The sequence below is a fragment of the Filicampus tigris genome, chromosome 5, assembly GCF_054856515.1.
Source record: "Filicampus tigris isolate MCC_2025a chromosome 5, RoL_Ftig_1.0, whole genome shotgun sequence".
NCBI lineage: Eukaryota > Metazoa > Chordata > Actinopteri > Syngnathiformes > Syngnathidae > Filicampus > Filicampus tigris.
This window is the reverse complement of record NC_141221.1, coordinates 24,766,970-24,783,767: the sequence shown is the minus strand read 5'-3', so window position 1 is coordinate 24,783,767 and position 16,798 is coordinate 24,766,970. Positions and strand designations below refer to the sequence as shown.

At 40.9% G+C, this 16,798-nt stretch overlaps 1 protein-coding gene across 1 annotated transcript; it reads left to right on the top strand.

Annotated features, from left to right (window-relative positions):
- The first annotated feature begins 440 nt into the window (after positions 1-440).
- sfrp1a (secreted frizzled-related protein 1a) lies at positions 441-15,354 on the top strand. The gene is made up of 3 exons (XM_086032101.1): positions 441-1,158; positions 5,055-5,135; positions 14,079-15,354. The coding sequence occupies exons 1-3, from the start codon at positions 633-635 to the stop codon at positions 14,402-14,404; spliced, it is 933 nt and encodes a 310-aa protein (XP_085888227.1). The 5' UTR covers positions 441-632; the 3' UTR covers positions 14,405-15,354.
- The last annotated feature ends 1,444 nt before the right edge of the window (positions 15,355-16,798 follow it).

The following is a 16,798-nucleotide window of genomic DNA, read 5'->3' as shown; positions in this document are numbered from 1 at the left end:
TGCATTTAACATGATCAGATGCTTCTATAACTGAAAAATATTAGTTTATTAGAATGTCAATTATATGTGCATGACGTTTCAAAGGGTGTCATTTCAATCACTCAAACTGAAACTGAAATGTGTCACTTTACAACTCAGTATATTTCTCGAATGTCTCTCTAGACATTCTGATGGTCTAATGAGCAGAAGGCTGTTTTTTGCGCAGTAACCACAAAGTCTAGAAGCCATTCATTTACCATTGTGAGATTTATTTTGGCATTTCTATTCTGCAGTTTGGTTTGACAAAGGAACTACAAGCAGGGGAGTAAAAGGAAGGGTATAGGAAAGGCTCCCGGGGAGTTTTTACACATTGGGTAATTAAGCGCTTTGACTGACAGCACTTTGCCAAAAGGCTTTAAGACGCTCCCTCATTGGCCAGTGCGCACTTTACAATCACCTCTTGTGCGCTTGTGTCCGACCAGCACACCACTTGAGCGCCAAACTCTGCAGAAGTCACACGCTCTCGAGGAGCGCAACACGTAGAGGACTTTACTTAAGCGGATCTTTCTTTGCACATCCCGGTCGTCCTTCTGGGTTTCTTCCTGAAGTGAGCTCACTGTTTCGAGTAACAATATAGTTTGCGAGAAGTCAAAATGAGGGCTACTTCTCAATCAGCTTTAGGGATGATCCGCTTGGCTCTGAGCATGGCGCTCCTGACAGCATGCGGAGCCTCCGAGTACGAGTATCTGAGCTGGAAGTCGTCGGACTCGTACAACGGCGGGCGCAGCTACGGAAAGCCCCCGCAATGCGTGGACATCCCGGACGACCTGAGGCTGTGCCACAATGTGGGCTATGGTCAGATGCTGTTGCCCAACCTGCTGGAGCATGAGACCATGGCCGAAGTGAAGCAACAGGCCAGCAGCTGGGTGCCTCTGGTGCACAAGAACTGCCACCCGGGCACGCAGGTATTTCTCTGCTCGCTCTTTGCGCCCGTGTGCCTGGAGCGGCCCATTTACCCGTGCAGATGGCTGTGCGAGGCCGTGCGGGACGGCTGCACCCCCATCATGGAGGCGTTTGGCTTCCCCTGGCCGGAGATGCTCACCTGCGACAAATACCCACAAGACGACGTGTGCATCGCCATGACTCAACCCAACGCCACCGAATCCACAAAGCAGACAGGTAAGATCAGTCTGTACTACTTTGTCTTATTTTTTTCGTGTTTAATTTGTTCTTGCGTTTGTTTCCCATTTTTTGTATTTGTTTGATTTCGCGTATTCACCTTTTATCCACGTTTCGACTTCTAAACTTTCCATCAATTTCTTCTACAACCACAAAGTGGTTCAAATTTATATAAAATACATGCATTTGATCAGATGTTTGCAACATTATCCAGAAAAACTCCAGTCACTCTTGGTACACAATATGCGCCTGATTACTTTTTTAAAATTCCAATCCAAATTAACCAATATCTGGGTCAGAATGACCAATTTGTATTGGTTGGCCCTAGCACCAATCGATTGGTTGTTTTAACCAAATGGTTGGATACATGACAATTATCTGGATTGGTCAAATGTAACATATTTTGTGGATAAATTTAACCAATCCTTATTTGGGTGTATGCCCATAGTCGTTTTTTTTTGTTTTTTTTGTTTTTTTAACATGAATAAGACCCCTGGGTTACCCCTCTAATTTGTGTTCTGCACATGCTCTCTCCACAAGGTATCTTAGTGTTTTGAGTACAGGAAGTACTTTATGTACGGAGATGCCACTCACTCGCCGTAGCCACAAGTGAAGCCACCAGCGAGCCTAACTTGAATACATGAATTTCTCTGCTGTATTTTCACAATATTATCTGTCTCTACGGCGAAAATGACACAGGCTGTCCGAATGTGCACATTATTCCCTTCTTTGTGAACTATTAAGGGGTTACGCCATTTTGTAGGGGTGTCCAAAAGTTCAGGGAAGATAAATGTAGGGCACTCCAAATTAGCCACAATGCACTTGTAAAAGTAGTGAGCATCGATGTTCACTCAACAGGTTAATACAGACAACATTGCACTGCAAGTTTGAATAGAATATGGAATATTGGGATATTGAAATTGATCATAATTAGTAATTACCATATACACAGGAGTAAATCTGTCCACTCACGACTGTAAACGGGTTATCCGGAATGTTTCAGAAAACGGAATTTTGACCATAACCCAAATATTGACTGCATGTCAGTGAAGTAACTAACATTAAAAGGAATTAAGTCCAAGTACCCTGCTGAAAAAACAAACAGTGACCACTTTTGCCACCCTGTAAAATGTGACACTGGTGCAGATAAATTGGCTTGATACTGTTGTTTCAGGGGTGAAGGTGTGAAGATGTAAATCCCAACACAAACAAAGTCAATGCAACCTTTTGGGGAAGAGCGCTGCTATGCAATGACAACCCACATCTAAAATGGTTGTAGTTTCATATTCTGTAATTAAGGGACTTGCAACCCTGACCACGCAAAGCTGTCAGCAAGCTGTTTACTTAGCGTGATGGATCACTGAAAAGCTCATTTTTATGCTTTGTGTTTATTGAGTAGCAAAGAACAATGCTGGGTAGAAGCCCATGAAAAAAAGAATAGCTCAGCCTATAAAGTAAACTATTCAATGACAAATTAAGTGAGACAGGAAAAAGATCCCCATCTTTCAATATTGCGTCAAGAGAGACTTTAAAATTCAGGGGATTGTGAATTTCTTCAGCAATCTTGAAGCAAGCTGCTTAAAAAACTAGTCAAGCCCCACATACCATCCACCCCTCCCTGTAACCCCAACCCCACCCCACCCTGAGCCATCATCCATTACTAATGGCTCTCCGGCTGCTCATGCCCCAAACCTGCAGAGACTCCTAGTCCTTAGTGTGAGGCTGACTCACACACCTCACACAGAATCAGTGGAGGGGAGGGCAGGGGGTTCTGTTCCCAGCCCAAGCCAAGCTGACAAATACCAGAGGAACCTTGAAAGATGGCCAAAACCAGCAAGTCTGGGGAAAGACAAAGTGTGGGTTGATTATAAAAGTAGGTTTGCTGTTGTGTTGCTGTACCGCTGCCACATGCCTCAAGTGAGGTCTACACCTGGGTAGGGAATGTACAGCCATCTCATTCATTTTCAACCTAACATGGAGGGGGGTTTCCATCATCACATCATCAACTGTGCACTTAGATTTCCATGTGACGTTTTAACGACGCCACTTGAAGGCTTTTTCACACTATATGTGAGCTATAAATGGGGCGACTGTGCATCTTCCAGCATTAAACAGTGCTCACTGTATCTGAAAAGAGGACATGGCCCTGTGTGTGTGAGAGATGGGGGCGGGGGGGGGGGGGTATTGACTGACACGTTGGTATGGATAGAGGCCTGTTTATCTAAAAAAAAGAAAAAAAAAGAAATCCTTCAAAGTTTATTGGACCACACAGATGTCCCCACTCTACAGACATCACCTGTTATTTGTTGTCGCTGGTGAGAAATGAAGCAGCACTACAAAAATCAGCTAAATTTTCTAAAAATCTAAGCCAAAAAGTCTTTTTGATCTTCTTTTGACAATAATATACTATGCAAGAGCAGAATTTGTAAAATTGTTAATATTGTTTTAAGATTATTTGTCTTTTATTTCTTAATTATTTTGTAGATCCTAAAATGGGTTCATTTACATGCAAAATAAGCAAAATTACTGTCAAAGTCTCAGTTTGATGCTCTGGTTTATGTTTTCAAATAACTTTTAGCTGTAAAAACTTGTTTTAAGAACCTCTTAGTAACTGCTGTACCAATATCAACACACTTCATTTCACACTTTTTATTATAATGTACTCCAGGGCGGCACGGTAGTTAACTGGTTAGCATGTCTGCCTCACAGTGCAGAGGTCGTGGGTTTGAATCCAGCCCCGGCCTTCCTGCGTGGAGTTTGCATGTTCTCCCGGTGCCTGCCTGGGTTTTCGCCAGGTATTCTGTTCCCTCCGATTCCAAAAACATGCATGGTAGGTTAGTTTCAACTTTATTTGACCTAATATAGTGCTTGAAATAAGTGTTTCACAACTTATTTTAATGTATTTCTCTCTTTTCAAAAGCCAAGATAATTGTTTTAATTTCAAGACATCTTACCAAGTGTTACTGCACTTTCACTTGTTTTTAGTCCGAATCCTCTCAAGTATTTATTACTTAAATTTAGACTTACATTTATTTATTTTTGCAGTGTAGGGCACACTTGGAGGCCTGGTTGGTATGAATTTAACCACTGGCATCAGCATTCAAATGGATCCTTTCAGCTTTCTATCCTTATCTTTAGCAGAAGTTAGCTAACAGTGCTTACCGCTCTCCTGTTGCAACATACAATGGGGTGATAATTGATTTAAAAGGAGAACCCATCTCAATAAAGCAAAGGGACTGTGAGACTCGGTAAACAGTGTCTGTTTTCACAAGCGCTTTACACCACGGTGTCACTTTGACAAACTTTTGTTAAACACATGTAATGGACAACTGGCAATGGAGAGAAAACTATTTGTTTACCCCCCATTTTACCCCTGTGTGATTGTGAAAAGATGCTAGTAGTTTGGTTAAATAGAAAGCACACATTTAACCACACGCAATCAGAATCTAAAAAACATTGCTTTCTGCCTCTTTTAGTTAGAGGCGGCCATAAAAGTTGAAAACATTCCTTGCTGATGTCATTTTATAAGGGCATACGCAGCCGAAAAGACAAAGGCTGAACACACTACATATGATTTGGTCATGCAGCCAAAATGCCATAGCTGTATACCTTTCAATTAATTAAAGGCTAGGACTGTGATGTTTTGTTTTGGCTTTTTGCACTTCATTATGCTAAAGGCGTTTTGCTGTCATCACACTTGATTAATGAGAGAGATTAAACAAAAAGTAATTTCCAATTTCCAAATCAATGTTGAAGGAACAGAAAAGATTGTTACCGGTAATAACAGATTTTTCCACATCCTAAAAATAAATCATGGGTATGAATGTGTATACTATAAATCGGACTTGTCCGATTGCTGATTGATTTACATACTTTGACCCCCCATTTCTCCACAGGCTACTCTCCCATTTGCCCTCCCTGTGACAATGAAATGAAAACAGATGCCATGCTCGAGCATATGTGTGCCAGCGAATTTGGTAAGTATGCCGTGATACTCAGTCATATGCACTCACAAGTATATACATAAACCATTGTACAGTGAGCAGCATTTGTTTATTTTCTCTCATCGATCTTGAAACAGCTCCTGACCTCTTTATATCAATTTTGTTTCAGTATGTCAAGCAACATTTTTTAAAGTGCAACCTCTATTAGTCAACTTTGCTGTTTCTACACAAACCAGCTCTCAGGTTTTATCTTTTGGTCACAAGTCACAGTTTGTCTGGATTAGGAGAGGATTGTGTTCAGTGGCTAATGAAGTGGGGTCGTTAAAGTCTTTATGTGACAGCTCCATGCAGCAGTAAAGTTGAATGTTTGTTTTGCTGTCTGGGCCAACTGTTGTTGAATGCCGTATTACCATTTTTGCTTAGACTTCTGAATAAAATAAAAATAATAACTACTAGAAATCACACAGAGCTAAATACCTTAATAAAACCCCAATGCATGACCAAAACAGTAAAAGTAAAAGAATAGCTACATTAAACCATCTGTATTCTATGGAAGCGTGGAACTGCCAATATTGAGTAAACATTTTTGACAGGCAAATATGATAAACATAGTCATAAATATGTTCCAACGTATGTGCATTTGCAAAGCATTTAAACATATTGCAAATACGTTAAAATGTACAGTGGAACCTCTAGGTACGAACTGAAGCGGCTACGTGAGTCCGTTTGTAACGTGAAATGTTCATAAATCAAGATAATATAATGAATGGAAATTCAATTAATCCGTTCCACACCTGCAATTAAGTTATATTTCCCTTTTTGGGGGGTTTAACCATCCATCCATCCATTATCTGTACCGCTCCTCCTCACAAGGGTCGCAGGGCGTGCTGGAGCCTATCCCAGCTGTCTTTGGGCAGTAGGCGGGGAACACCCTGAACTGGTTGCCAGCCAATCGCAGGGCACACAGAGACAAACATCCGCACTCACAATCACACCTAGGGGCAATTTAGAGTATCCAATCAACTTACCATGCATGTTTTTGGAATGTGGGAGGAAACCGGAGTACCCGGAGAAAACCCACGCAGGCACGGGGAGAACATGCAAACTCCACACAGGGAGGCCGGAGCCGGGATCGAACCCACGACCTCTGAACTGTGAGGCGGACGTGCTAACCAGTCGACCACCGTGCCGCCGGGGTTTAACCAGTGTATGGTTAAAAATAAATATAATGCAATATAGAAACAAGTGAAAACACACACTATTATAAAGAAATAAAAAAACTCTTTTAAAAAGATGATCACTTTTTATTGCCCGTTCACATTACCAGAGGAGGGGAAAAAGGGGAAGAGGACTACAGTTCCTAATAGAAAACTCTTTTTCCACAATAATAGCCAAAACAAAATAGGAAAAAATTCTGATTCAAGTGTTTCTTATGCTTGTTTCTTTTATATTTCATTGGTTGATTTGAGCATACCAATTCAGGGAAACTTGTCTTTTTCAGTTCAGAAAAATCACTAAGTGGGATGTTACATTGTCATTTAAAAGATTAATTCGCTACAAATTTCTTTGGATAATTTTACACGTTTTTGATTGCCTTGCTCACACTATCACCAGCAAGTGCTTTCTCATGTGTCTGTCTAGTAAAAATCACAACAACAACACATACGTAGCCTGGTTACTTAATGTAAGAGGAAGAGCACAGATTTTTCTACTCCTTGTATGACAAGCCTTTCCAATAACACTCTCTATTGCAGTTTCATTTTTTTTAAGGGCCATTCTGATTGTTTAGCGGTATATTTTCATTTTTGGGAAAAGTTCAAAGTGTCTCTCAACACGGGACCGGCTTCCGCATTCATTCAGTGCGGCCACTTCTGGCATCTGTGATTGAGTGAATGCATTGCACGTAGGTGAAATTTCTGCTGCTCAAACAGCTTTACACTTACATACATTTGACATTTCACACAGCCTACATTTATTTGCCAATTGATTGAACTGTTAAATGGGAGCCTGCTGCCACTTTAACAATTAAAAGTTTTACTTTAAAGTTTTGCTTATCTTAACCAGAATCATGTGTCACGTTACTACTGGTCTTAGATAAGCGGTTTGGATAATGCATGATGAATGGATTACTTCTAGTCAGCTTGGCTTACACACGATTCTGTCTTTGGTGTATACCGCCCCCTGTTGTACAAATATAGTCAATGCAGTCTGGGTTGCATTTCCGTCTCTCGTCAGCAAAAGCATCCATCAATGATAAACTGTGAGGTCCGTTTGGACTTAACCAGGTTAGTGATGATAACACAGATGAATGAAAATCCACTTCCATCTATGCTTAGTCCGTCTTTTTTCCCCATCTATCGTCTAACGTCAGCAAAACGGGCGTCTGTCAGTGACTGATAGCCGGACCGTTCCGTCGGTTGGACGGAATTCCCACCTCTGTCATCTTGGTTGACACTTAAATAGTTATAAACAATTCAATCCACTCACGTTACTCCCAGCCGGTAAGTAGATGTGAATAGAAAATTAGCCAGCTAATGATCTTTAAATGCCTAATGATTATGAATTATGAAGCCTCTGCTGTTAGCATACCTGTCAACCCCGGGTTGTACTGTATCTTACGAAAATTGTAATTTGACCTTACATATCTGTGTAATAATCTTACACATTCTACATTATTTTCAAATGGCTGTTGTCATGTGAATGGAAATCAGCATGTACGGCGTACGTGTTTGAAAAGGTGTTTCCACCTGTACAAACTACGCCGAAAGTGTACAACTTGACAGGTATGCGTTAGCCTCCCTCCCACGGCGTCATGCACCATCATGGACGCTTTTTGTTTTCCTGGGCAGGGGGGATGGACTGGTGAAATGTAAGGACGGAAGTGCTTTAAGAGGACGAGGATGGACGGGGATGGAAGAATGGACGATTATTTTATTTATTGATGGAGGGTGCCCAAGTCGCGGATGGACGACGGACTGGCAAAATAGGGTAAAATACCCATCTCTGCCCGTTTTCATAGGTCACCATCAAAGAGCTACAGGACTTCCGCAGAGTATACAACACACGTCCCTCGATTTAAGGTAGCCGATGGAAGGTCCTCAATGCTTGCTCTTCGCACCTTGGCGTGCATTTAAAACAAGTGAGACGGCGTGAGAACAACTTCTGGGTTAACGTACAATGTTTTCAGGACCTAGGAATTTTGCAATTAGGAGACATAGGAGATGATCCCTTTGGCTTCCTTTTCTTCTTCTTCTGTCTTTTGGCGGTTGGCAAACAACTTTTAGTGCATTACCCAGAGGTGGGCATTCTGTCCTTGGGACGGAACAGTCCGTTGCAAAATAAAGCAATAAAAAGTGAAAAAGTTCAACAAAACACAATAGTATTGTGTTATTACGCAATCTTGAATATTCTCGTGATGTCCCTCGGCTTGTTCGGTCCGTGCTTCATCATCATCATCTTCATCATCATATCAACGATGGCTGCTGGCAGTTAAGAGTTGTACAGTTCAATCCACTCACGATACTCCCCGCCGGTAAGTGGATTTGCATTGGAAATTAGCCATCTTCTTCTTCTAGAAGCCAGCTAATGAGCTTGAAATAATGTCATGAACAGACAGTTATTCAGGTGTGGGAGGGTGGGGCTGGGGTGGGGTGGTTGCGACGGGCGGGGGGCGGATGTCAGATCAACGGAATGCAAGGACGGAAGCGCTTTAGGCGGATGTAGATGGATGGGGTCGGAGGACGATCATTTTTATGAAAAAGGACGGAGTGACAAGGACGGAAGGATACACAGGTCACGGACGGAGGACGGACCGGCAAAAAATGGTTTCCTTTCGAAAATGAGTGTGGGTCTGCATAATGCTATTTCACAACCTCCTATTTAATCATATTCTTTCCAAAAATAAAAATACAAATTTAAAACTTCACTCACAATATCTTCACTGTCAAAATGCCGCTTGTATTCAAAGCTGTTAGTTGCTGTCTTGAGGCTGTTACATGACTATACTAAACACGTGATTCCAAGACATGCTCCATTGTCTCTTTTTTGTACACCGCCACCTTCTGTACATATAATCAATGCAGTCTACTCAAGCAAGCCGGCTGTATTGACTCCCGTGAACAAACACACATGAGACAGGCGGGGCATGTTTCCATCAGTCGTCAGCAAAACAGACGCCCGTCAGTGACGGATCGAGAGGTACTTGACGATTGTACTGACGGACGAAAACACACTTCCGTCGGTGCCTAGTGTGGCATTTTTCTAAGTTTACCGTTATTCGCCATTCGTCAGGAACATGGCCGTCTGTCAGTGATGGACGGACCTTCCGTCAGTCTGACACAATGTCCACCTGTGATCATTTCAAATGTCTACTGCAGATAACATGCCACGTCTTTGACGATCAACACAAATATCCACTTTATGCACTTTTAATCAGATGAGATTATTATTAAAAGGGAAGTCAACGCAAACATATTTTTTTCAAAAATATGTTCTCCGCGCCTTCACTAGACTAAACATGGCATTCTGATGAATATTGCGTTAGTGGAATATGATTTAAGCAGAAAAATCGACCCGTTTTTAGCCATCTCAGGGGACGGCCATTTTGTCACTTCTGTCGATTGAAAGTGACATGAATTATGACCTTGTTTGACAAATCAGATACAATTTCACAGGAGTGTCTGTGCGTTGCAGGGGTGATGCATTGCAATCTTGAAGACAAGTACTGAAGACCTGTAGATGTGCACGTTCATTGCATTGAAGAGTCATCTGCCCAATTGAAATGGAAACCAGATGGAGTACAACATAAACAAACCGTTCTAAAAAGGCAGTAGTATGGAAGTATTTGATTTTTGTCAGAAAAAGCATCTCCAAACCTGTATATTGTATTCTCTAGCTGCTCCAAAATATATTGGCAAGCCGACGTCCACGTTCCTTCCCGAGCTAACATGAATATTGAAAACAGACTTTCTTCCTTGTCCCATCTGGGGTTTAAAGTTATTGTATCATGTTTAGCCTTGTTGTTTAGACTGGTGATGAGTCTTGTCCTTCTGGCATTTGGGTCATCATTTGCCCCAAACAATGGTGTCACTTTGTTTCCTTGTTCAATCGTCGAGAAAATCCTGGAGAAAAAATGTTTTTGGTTCCTAGTTAGAAGTTTCGCCTTAGTTGACGCAGACAAATTAAGCCCTGATGACCTGGATGAAACACTGCAGTGCTTGTGTAATAGTTTTACTGCAGAAACACATCTTGGGGATGGCTGAAAAGGCCACTTAGATCCCTGTATGGCGCTTGGTAATTGTGAGATGCCGTATCAAGTAATGTACAGCATGACAGCAGATAGCATTTTTGCAGTATCCGGGCCAAACATCTGTTTCTTCTTCCAGCTGGCCAACTGAGACTGTTTCTTGTAGGACGCGAAAAGTGCAAAATATTTCCAACTGTGCTTGAAGCCAAGCATGACTTCATTGCATGTATTTAGGAAACCAATTAAATACACACAAATTAGACCCACTCTAAGCTTATGATGTTTTTCACACCAATGGCGTGCATTGTGCTCAGTTTTGACTTGACAGCAGGGAATGGGGACAGCAGGATTTGGAACCAAGTTTACAAGCTGCCTTTACAGACGGGCTTGCCTATTTTGTTTGGAGTGGACCATAAAATAGATATGTTTTAAAGACTTCCTGTCTTTTCTGTGCAACAATGCGATGGATAAGCATGGTGAGGTTTTAAGAATGAGTCATTGACTTTTGGCAGAAATCCTTATTAAATATACCCACTTTGGCAGCGGATTGGCCTGTTTGTCCACTGAAAATCTGACTTACTGGAAATAGTTGAAAACCTGTTCTCATTTAGAGGTGGAAGTTAAATGGTTGTTGTTCTTGTTGGTTTCTTTTAGGTATCTCCTCAACATTTTTATACATGCACATTAATGATTCCTGCTTAATGCGCAAGCACGTCCCCATGTGGTTTGACCTTAGTGAAAGCAGAAGATAACTAAGCCAAGTCAGCTTTTGATTAAAAGTAGTTAAATGTAAGGAGGACTTCTTATACTTGCACTGCTGCCAATAGAAAGGTTGTTGAAAAAGTAACGCTTTTAAGTCATTCCCGCAGCACTATCACACCCACTAATGTCTCGGGGATCCTGATGAATTTCCCTCTGTCAGACACAAATCCGCGCTGCACTCAGCTCCTAACGGATTTACGGCCTGCCCCACTCCACACTTTGTTCCCACCGCAATTTATCTCTCCACGCTTAGAGTTTTATGGAACTTCATTGCACCCAAAACTTCCAAAACCCTTCAATTAAATCTCTCCTCTGCTTTGGACAGCTCACTTTGTTGTCATTGCCAAATTGCTTTTCCCCCTTGCTGATATAGTGAACAGAGCAGTTCTGTACTGCAGGACTGATCACTTAAGCTACTTGGATCAGCCATGTTGCCATTCATTGTCAATGGGAGACAGCACACACCCTTCCTTTGGCTTTATGGCTGCCTAGAGCTTCAGCCTAACTAAACTAACAGAAAGACTTGTGTCAGGCAGCAGCAGACAACAATAACAAAACAAAGCACCCAGTGATGTAACATAGTCTATTTAATGTTTGTTCTGTGCTTTGTGAAAATAGTATAAGATGAAAGATATGCAATAACTTCCCTCCTGTTAACCACTTCATGGCAATAGGCCAATGTGTGCTGCTTTGGACACAATTTTAAATCATTGTAAGTTACTCTTTGATCAAATGAAAGTGGGGATATACTGGAGCACAGATACAATATTTGTTTTCTTTTTTCGCTTAGGTGTGTTACGTGTTGCATATTCTCTTAATGAAGATGCTCAGTTTTGTGATTAAAAAAAAATGCTCCACTGTACGTAACTCTATGTAGTATATGATACCACTGGCGGAGCTCAAAGGGGGGTGCAGGGGCACTGCCCCCCTTAAATATGGCTGGAACTCCCACCCACAGTTTGATTTGTAACAATTTTGCAACATCTCATGCATATGCAGAAGGTACTTTCATGGTCAGCATCGCTGTCTGTCGTTGCAGTGTATTTTTCCAGCGCAACGTGCCGACAGTAGGCCCGACGCCACAGGGGGTAAGCGTCGGTCACAGTTGGCCAACGTTGGGTTGGTCTATCTAGGCCTTACTCCCTCGTTGGGCCCACCCAGAAGTTTGTCATTGGCTGGCCTCAACTGTCGATCCACAACCAACATGAAATTAAGTTTGTGATTGGCTGGCCTTAGCGTTGCATTTAAAGGCAAGCGTAAAAATTGAGCTTTACATGCAGTAGTGAGCAGGGAAAATCAATTCTTTAGTGTTGATTATCAATATGTATTTTTCAATGGTAAAAAAACAACTACAGGAGAACAAAACTGCCGTCTGAAAAATTGCAGGGGACATTTTATCATTGTTTAGCAACTGTATCCGCCCCATAAATTACACCTATGCTACAATGTCAAAAGCTGTATCAGGACTAGGTGGATACATGTGTTTAACAATTTGTGAATGAAAAAAAACCTTTACTAGATTTTTGGAACTTTGGAAACTTGTAGCTGTAATCATAGCAAACTGTGGTTCTACAAAGTATTAATTCGGGGGAGGGGGAATCATTTTGCATGCACCACTTTTCAGTTTTTAGTTCTAAAAAAAAGGTTAAAATATGGTGTTGGTGTTAATTCTTCATAGAAATGAATTGATATCTTTTTGATAGCCTGAAATATGGCAAAAGGTGAAATAGTTCAAGGGGGCCAAAAACTTTCACAAGTCAGTTTCACGATATTTAACGATAAGATATTTAACTATCAATCAGCACAGTGCAAAGGACAAAGGATGAGGATCTCAGGATGAGGTTGTTCAGAGGTGGGCGCAACCTTGTTTTATGACTCACTAATTATGAACAATGGGTCGCTGATGGTGTAGTGGTGCACCCACCTTAGTTGTGTGCGGGCAGCGTGGGATCTGTTCCTGCTCAGTTTCTGTGTCTGTGGGTGTGCTCTGCGACTGGCTGGTGACCAGTTCGGGGTGTAATCCGCCTTTTGCCCATAGTCAGCTGGGATAGGCTCCAGCAACTCCCCGCGACCCTATATAGGATAAGCGGTTTGGAAGATGACATGACAGCTGGGATAGGCTCTAGCAACTCCCTGCGACCCTGTACAGAATAAGCGGTGTGGAAGATGACACGGGACACATAATTATGAATATGGTACATTTTATTTTCAGTGAACACTTAGCTTCCTCAGAGATTGTTATTGAGACCATTCAGAGACTGAGAATAAGAGCCCTAAATCCCTAACGTACACTTTTAATACTGGAGGAAACGGTGCCTCTACCTATTTTGATTTTATTTATTATTATTATTATTATTATTATTATTATTATTATTATTATTATTATTATTATTATTATTATTTTAATTGACAAGATATTTGAGTACAAAAATATTTTTGTTGTGATTTGGTGGCTTTGATTTCAAGTTGGTAACCAGTTAAGTTGTCTGTTCAAAACAACAAAGAAAAATAATACAAATTCAGTATGTACTAGTATAAAAAACAAGATGGGCACTGTCAGTTCCAAATCTCAAATTATTTGATGTAATTCATCAGATATCATGTAAACCAGGTGACTGTCACATGTCTCAAGGAATAAGGTGTTGCACATGCACTTACTGTACACTCCATAATTGAGGGACATAACATAGGCCACCACATATTATTTAGGCTGCATTTCAGAACGGAAACAGATTATATACAGTTAGGAAAGATCATGGCGCTTTCAAAAAATAAAGAGAGAATCTTAAAAAAACCTTCAAATCAAGTGATTTTTGTTCATAGAAAAGATCGAGTGTTATCTCTAAATGTTACATGTTTTCTCACTGTTTTTCCTGTTGTATTTTCTGATTATATTTCAAGATTTTACACTTAAACACATTCTCCATGCATAAGTAATTAACTGATGCGTGTAATTGCTTGTCCTGCAGCTTTTAAGACCAAGATCAAGGAGGTGAAGCGAGAGAACATGGACCGCAAGGTGACCTTTCAGAAGCGGAAGAAAATGCTGAAAGCAGGCAACCTGAAGAAGAAGGACATGAAGAAGCTGGTGATGTACTTGAAGAATGGTGCGGACTGCCCATGTCAGCAGTTGGACAATCTGGGTAACCAGTATCTTATTATGGGCCGCAAAGTTGACAAGCAGTTCCTGCTCACGGGCATCCACAAGTGGGACAAGTCCAGCAAAGAGTTCAAAAAGGCCATCAAGAAACTCAAGACCCACAAATGCCCCGCCTTCGCAAATGTCTTCAAATAAGATGACCTCCCTCCAATTGGTCATGTCTCCTCCTTCATATGAACTTGCACAAGCATCAAACTCCAAAACTTTGCTTTCTTTTTTTTTCTTTCATTGTCTTGTTTATGTTGATATATCTTTCTACGTTTACATATATCCTTTTCAATGTCCCTTTCACAGTTTTTGAGTGAGTGTTGACATCACAAATTGAAGAGTTATGTTTCTTTATTTCTTCAGTTGAGAAAGCTCAACTCTCCTCGATCCCAATTTCCACATAGATGTTTTCTCAAATTTGGACAGATAACATGTCAGTCTATTTTGCCTGAAGGTAACAGAACACTTTGAAAACATAACTTCAATTGGTCCTGTCGGAATTTTATTAATGAGAATGCAATCATAGTTATCATTATGGAATGCTCAATCTTGGGTAACAGTTTGCTTGTTACCGCCTACATTCTTTTTTTATGAGACCTAGACCACAAAATTGGGACTGTTTTTGTTATTTACTTCCAAATTATTCAAAACAAACTGTAAATGATTAGTATAATGATTATTTTGTTATTAGTATTCTGAGTTATAATAATTCAGTTTCACATCACATTTCCAAACGAATAAATGAACAACGACTAATGTCATGAGATGAAAAACCCGGCCATTTAGCTTGTTTTCATTGTCATGCTTCTTGCATACTCTCACAGGACCTAAATTCCAATCGCAAAATGTTTTGCCAGTGTGTCACCAAGCACTCTTGACCACATCTTTTGTGCCTCTAGCGCCACTGTGTATTTGCAGTAATCATTATTAAGCTGAATTGAAACTGTTTGGAGTGAGACACTTTTTCAGCTGAAAAAGTGTTAATGGTTTTCTTGAGTGTTTTGCTTGATATTGCTGGTCTGTTTTAGCACTATTTTGTGTGCGTTTTTGACTATTACATGTACATACAAATTTTACATAAATAAGAAAAACCTAAATTGCGTTGTGTTTTATTTGTTTTTAGCTCAGTCTTATACAGTGCTCAAGTGGACAGTAAGAATTGGTTGTATTACATAATTAATGGTTGGGAAATAAGCAGTGCTAGCAAGTAAATCACAAAGTGGAATATAGTCACTGCCCTCCAATACCATTTGAACAGTAAGTTCAGTTCCTTTACGTTACCCAGAAAGCAAAATATGGGTGAATCAATGTTGAAATATGGTTCGGCTTAAGTGTTGAATCTACATTGAAACCTAAAGTAGAAAGCGTAAGGTTGATAAAATGTTGGGTCAACGTTTGCTTTTCAACCATAAATCACATAACATCAATGTTGATTCAACGGTCATCTAAATGGGAGTTAAAATACTGTAAATGGGCTGGCACTTATATAGCACTTTTCTACCTTGGTTACTCAAAGCGCTCTACACTGTACCTCATCTACCTACTGATGACGCAGCATCAGGAGCAACTGGGGGTTCAGTATCTTGCTCAAGGACACTTCGGAAACATGTTTAATATTCAAAAATGTATTAGAAGGGATCAAAATACTGTGCAGAAATGCCTAAGAAATGATTTTTTTTCATGAATCAGGACCAATTAAACATCCATCCATCCATCCATTATCGATACTGCTTCTCCTCACAAGGGTCGCGGGGCGTGCTGGAGCCTATCCCAGCTGTCTTCGGGCAGTAGGCGGGGGACACCCTGAACTGGTTGCCAGCCAATCGCAGGGCACACAGAGACAAACATCCGCACTCACAATCACACCTAGGGGCAATTTAGAGTATCCAATCAACTTACCATGCATGTTTTTGGAATGTGGGAGGAAACCGGAGTGCCCGGAGAAAACCCACGCAGGCACGGGGAGAACATGCAAACTCCACACAGGGAGGCCGGAGCCGGGATCGAACCCACGACCTCTGAACTGTGAGGCGGACGTGCTAACCAGCCGTGCCGCCCCAATTAAACATTGCCCTTTCAAATTTTTTAATTCAACCAAAATATAATGTAGATTCAACAGCATCTTTGAATCACAAACTTCAATGCTGACTAAATATTGTTGAACATACATTGATTAAACATCAGTCTTCAACAAAAAAATTAAAATCACCCTTCTTAACCCTAATTCAACATTGATTTACCATCTTTTGCTATCTGCGTAATTCACTGAAAACATTTGGGGTCCAACATTGCAACATTTCAACCCATTCATTTTTCGTATGAGTGCAAAACTATTGGAACATGGGTCAAACAGGCATGTTTTGTTGCCCAGGTGTGTCACATTATTCATGGATTATACAAACAATAAATAACACCAAGTGCCCTATTTTGGTAGACTGATGCCTGTGCGCTTGGTGTAAAAACTGGCTTAACTTCATTATCGTATCAGGGCAAGTCAACTCTACTGCGTTTGGGGTCTTGTTGAGCCTCTCAGGGTGTTCC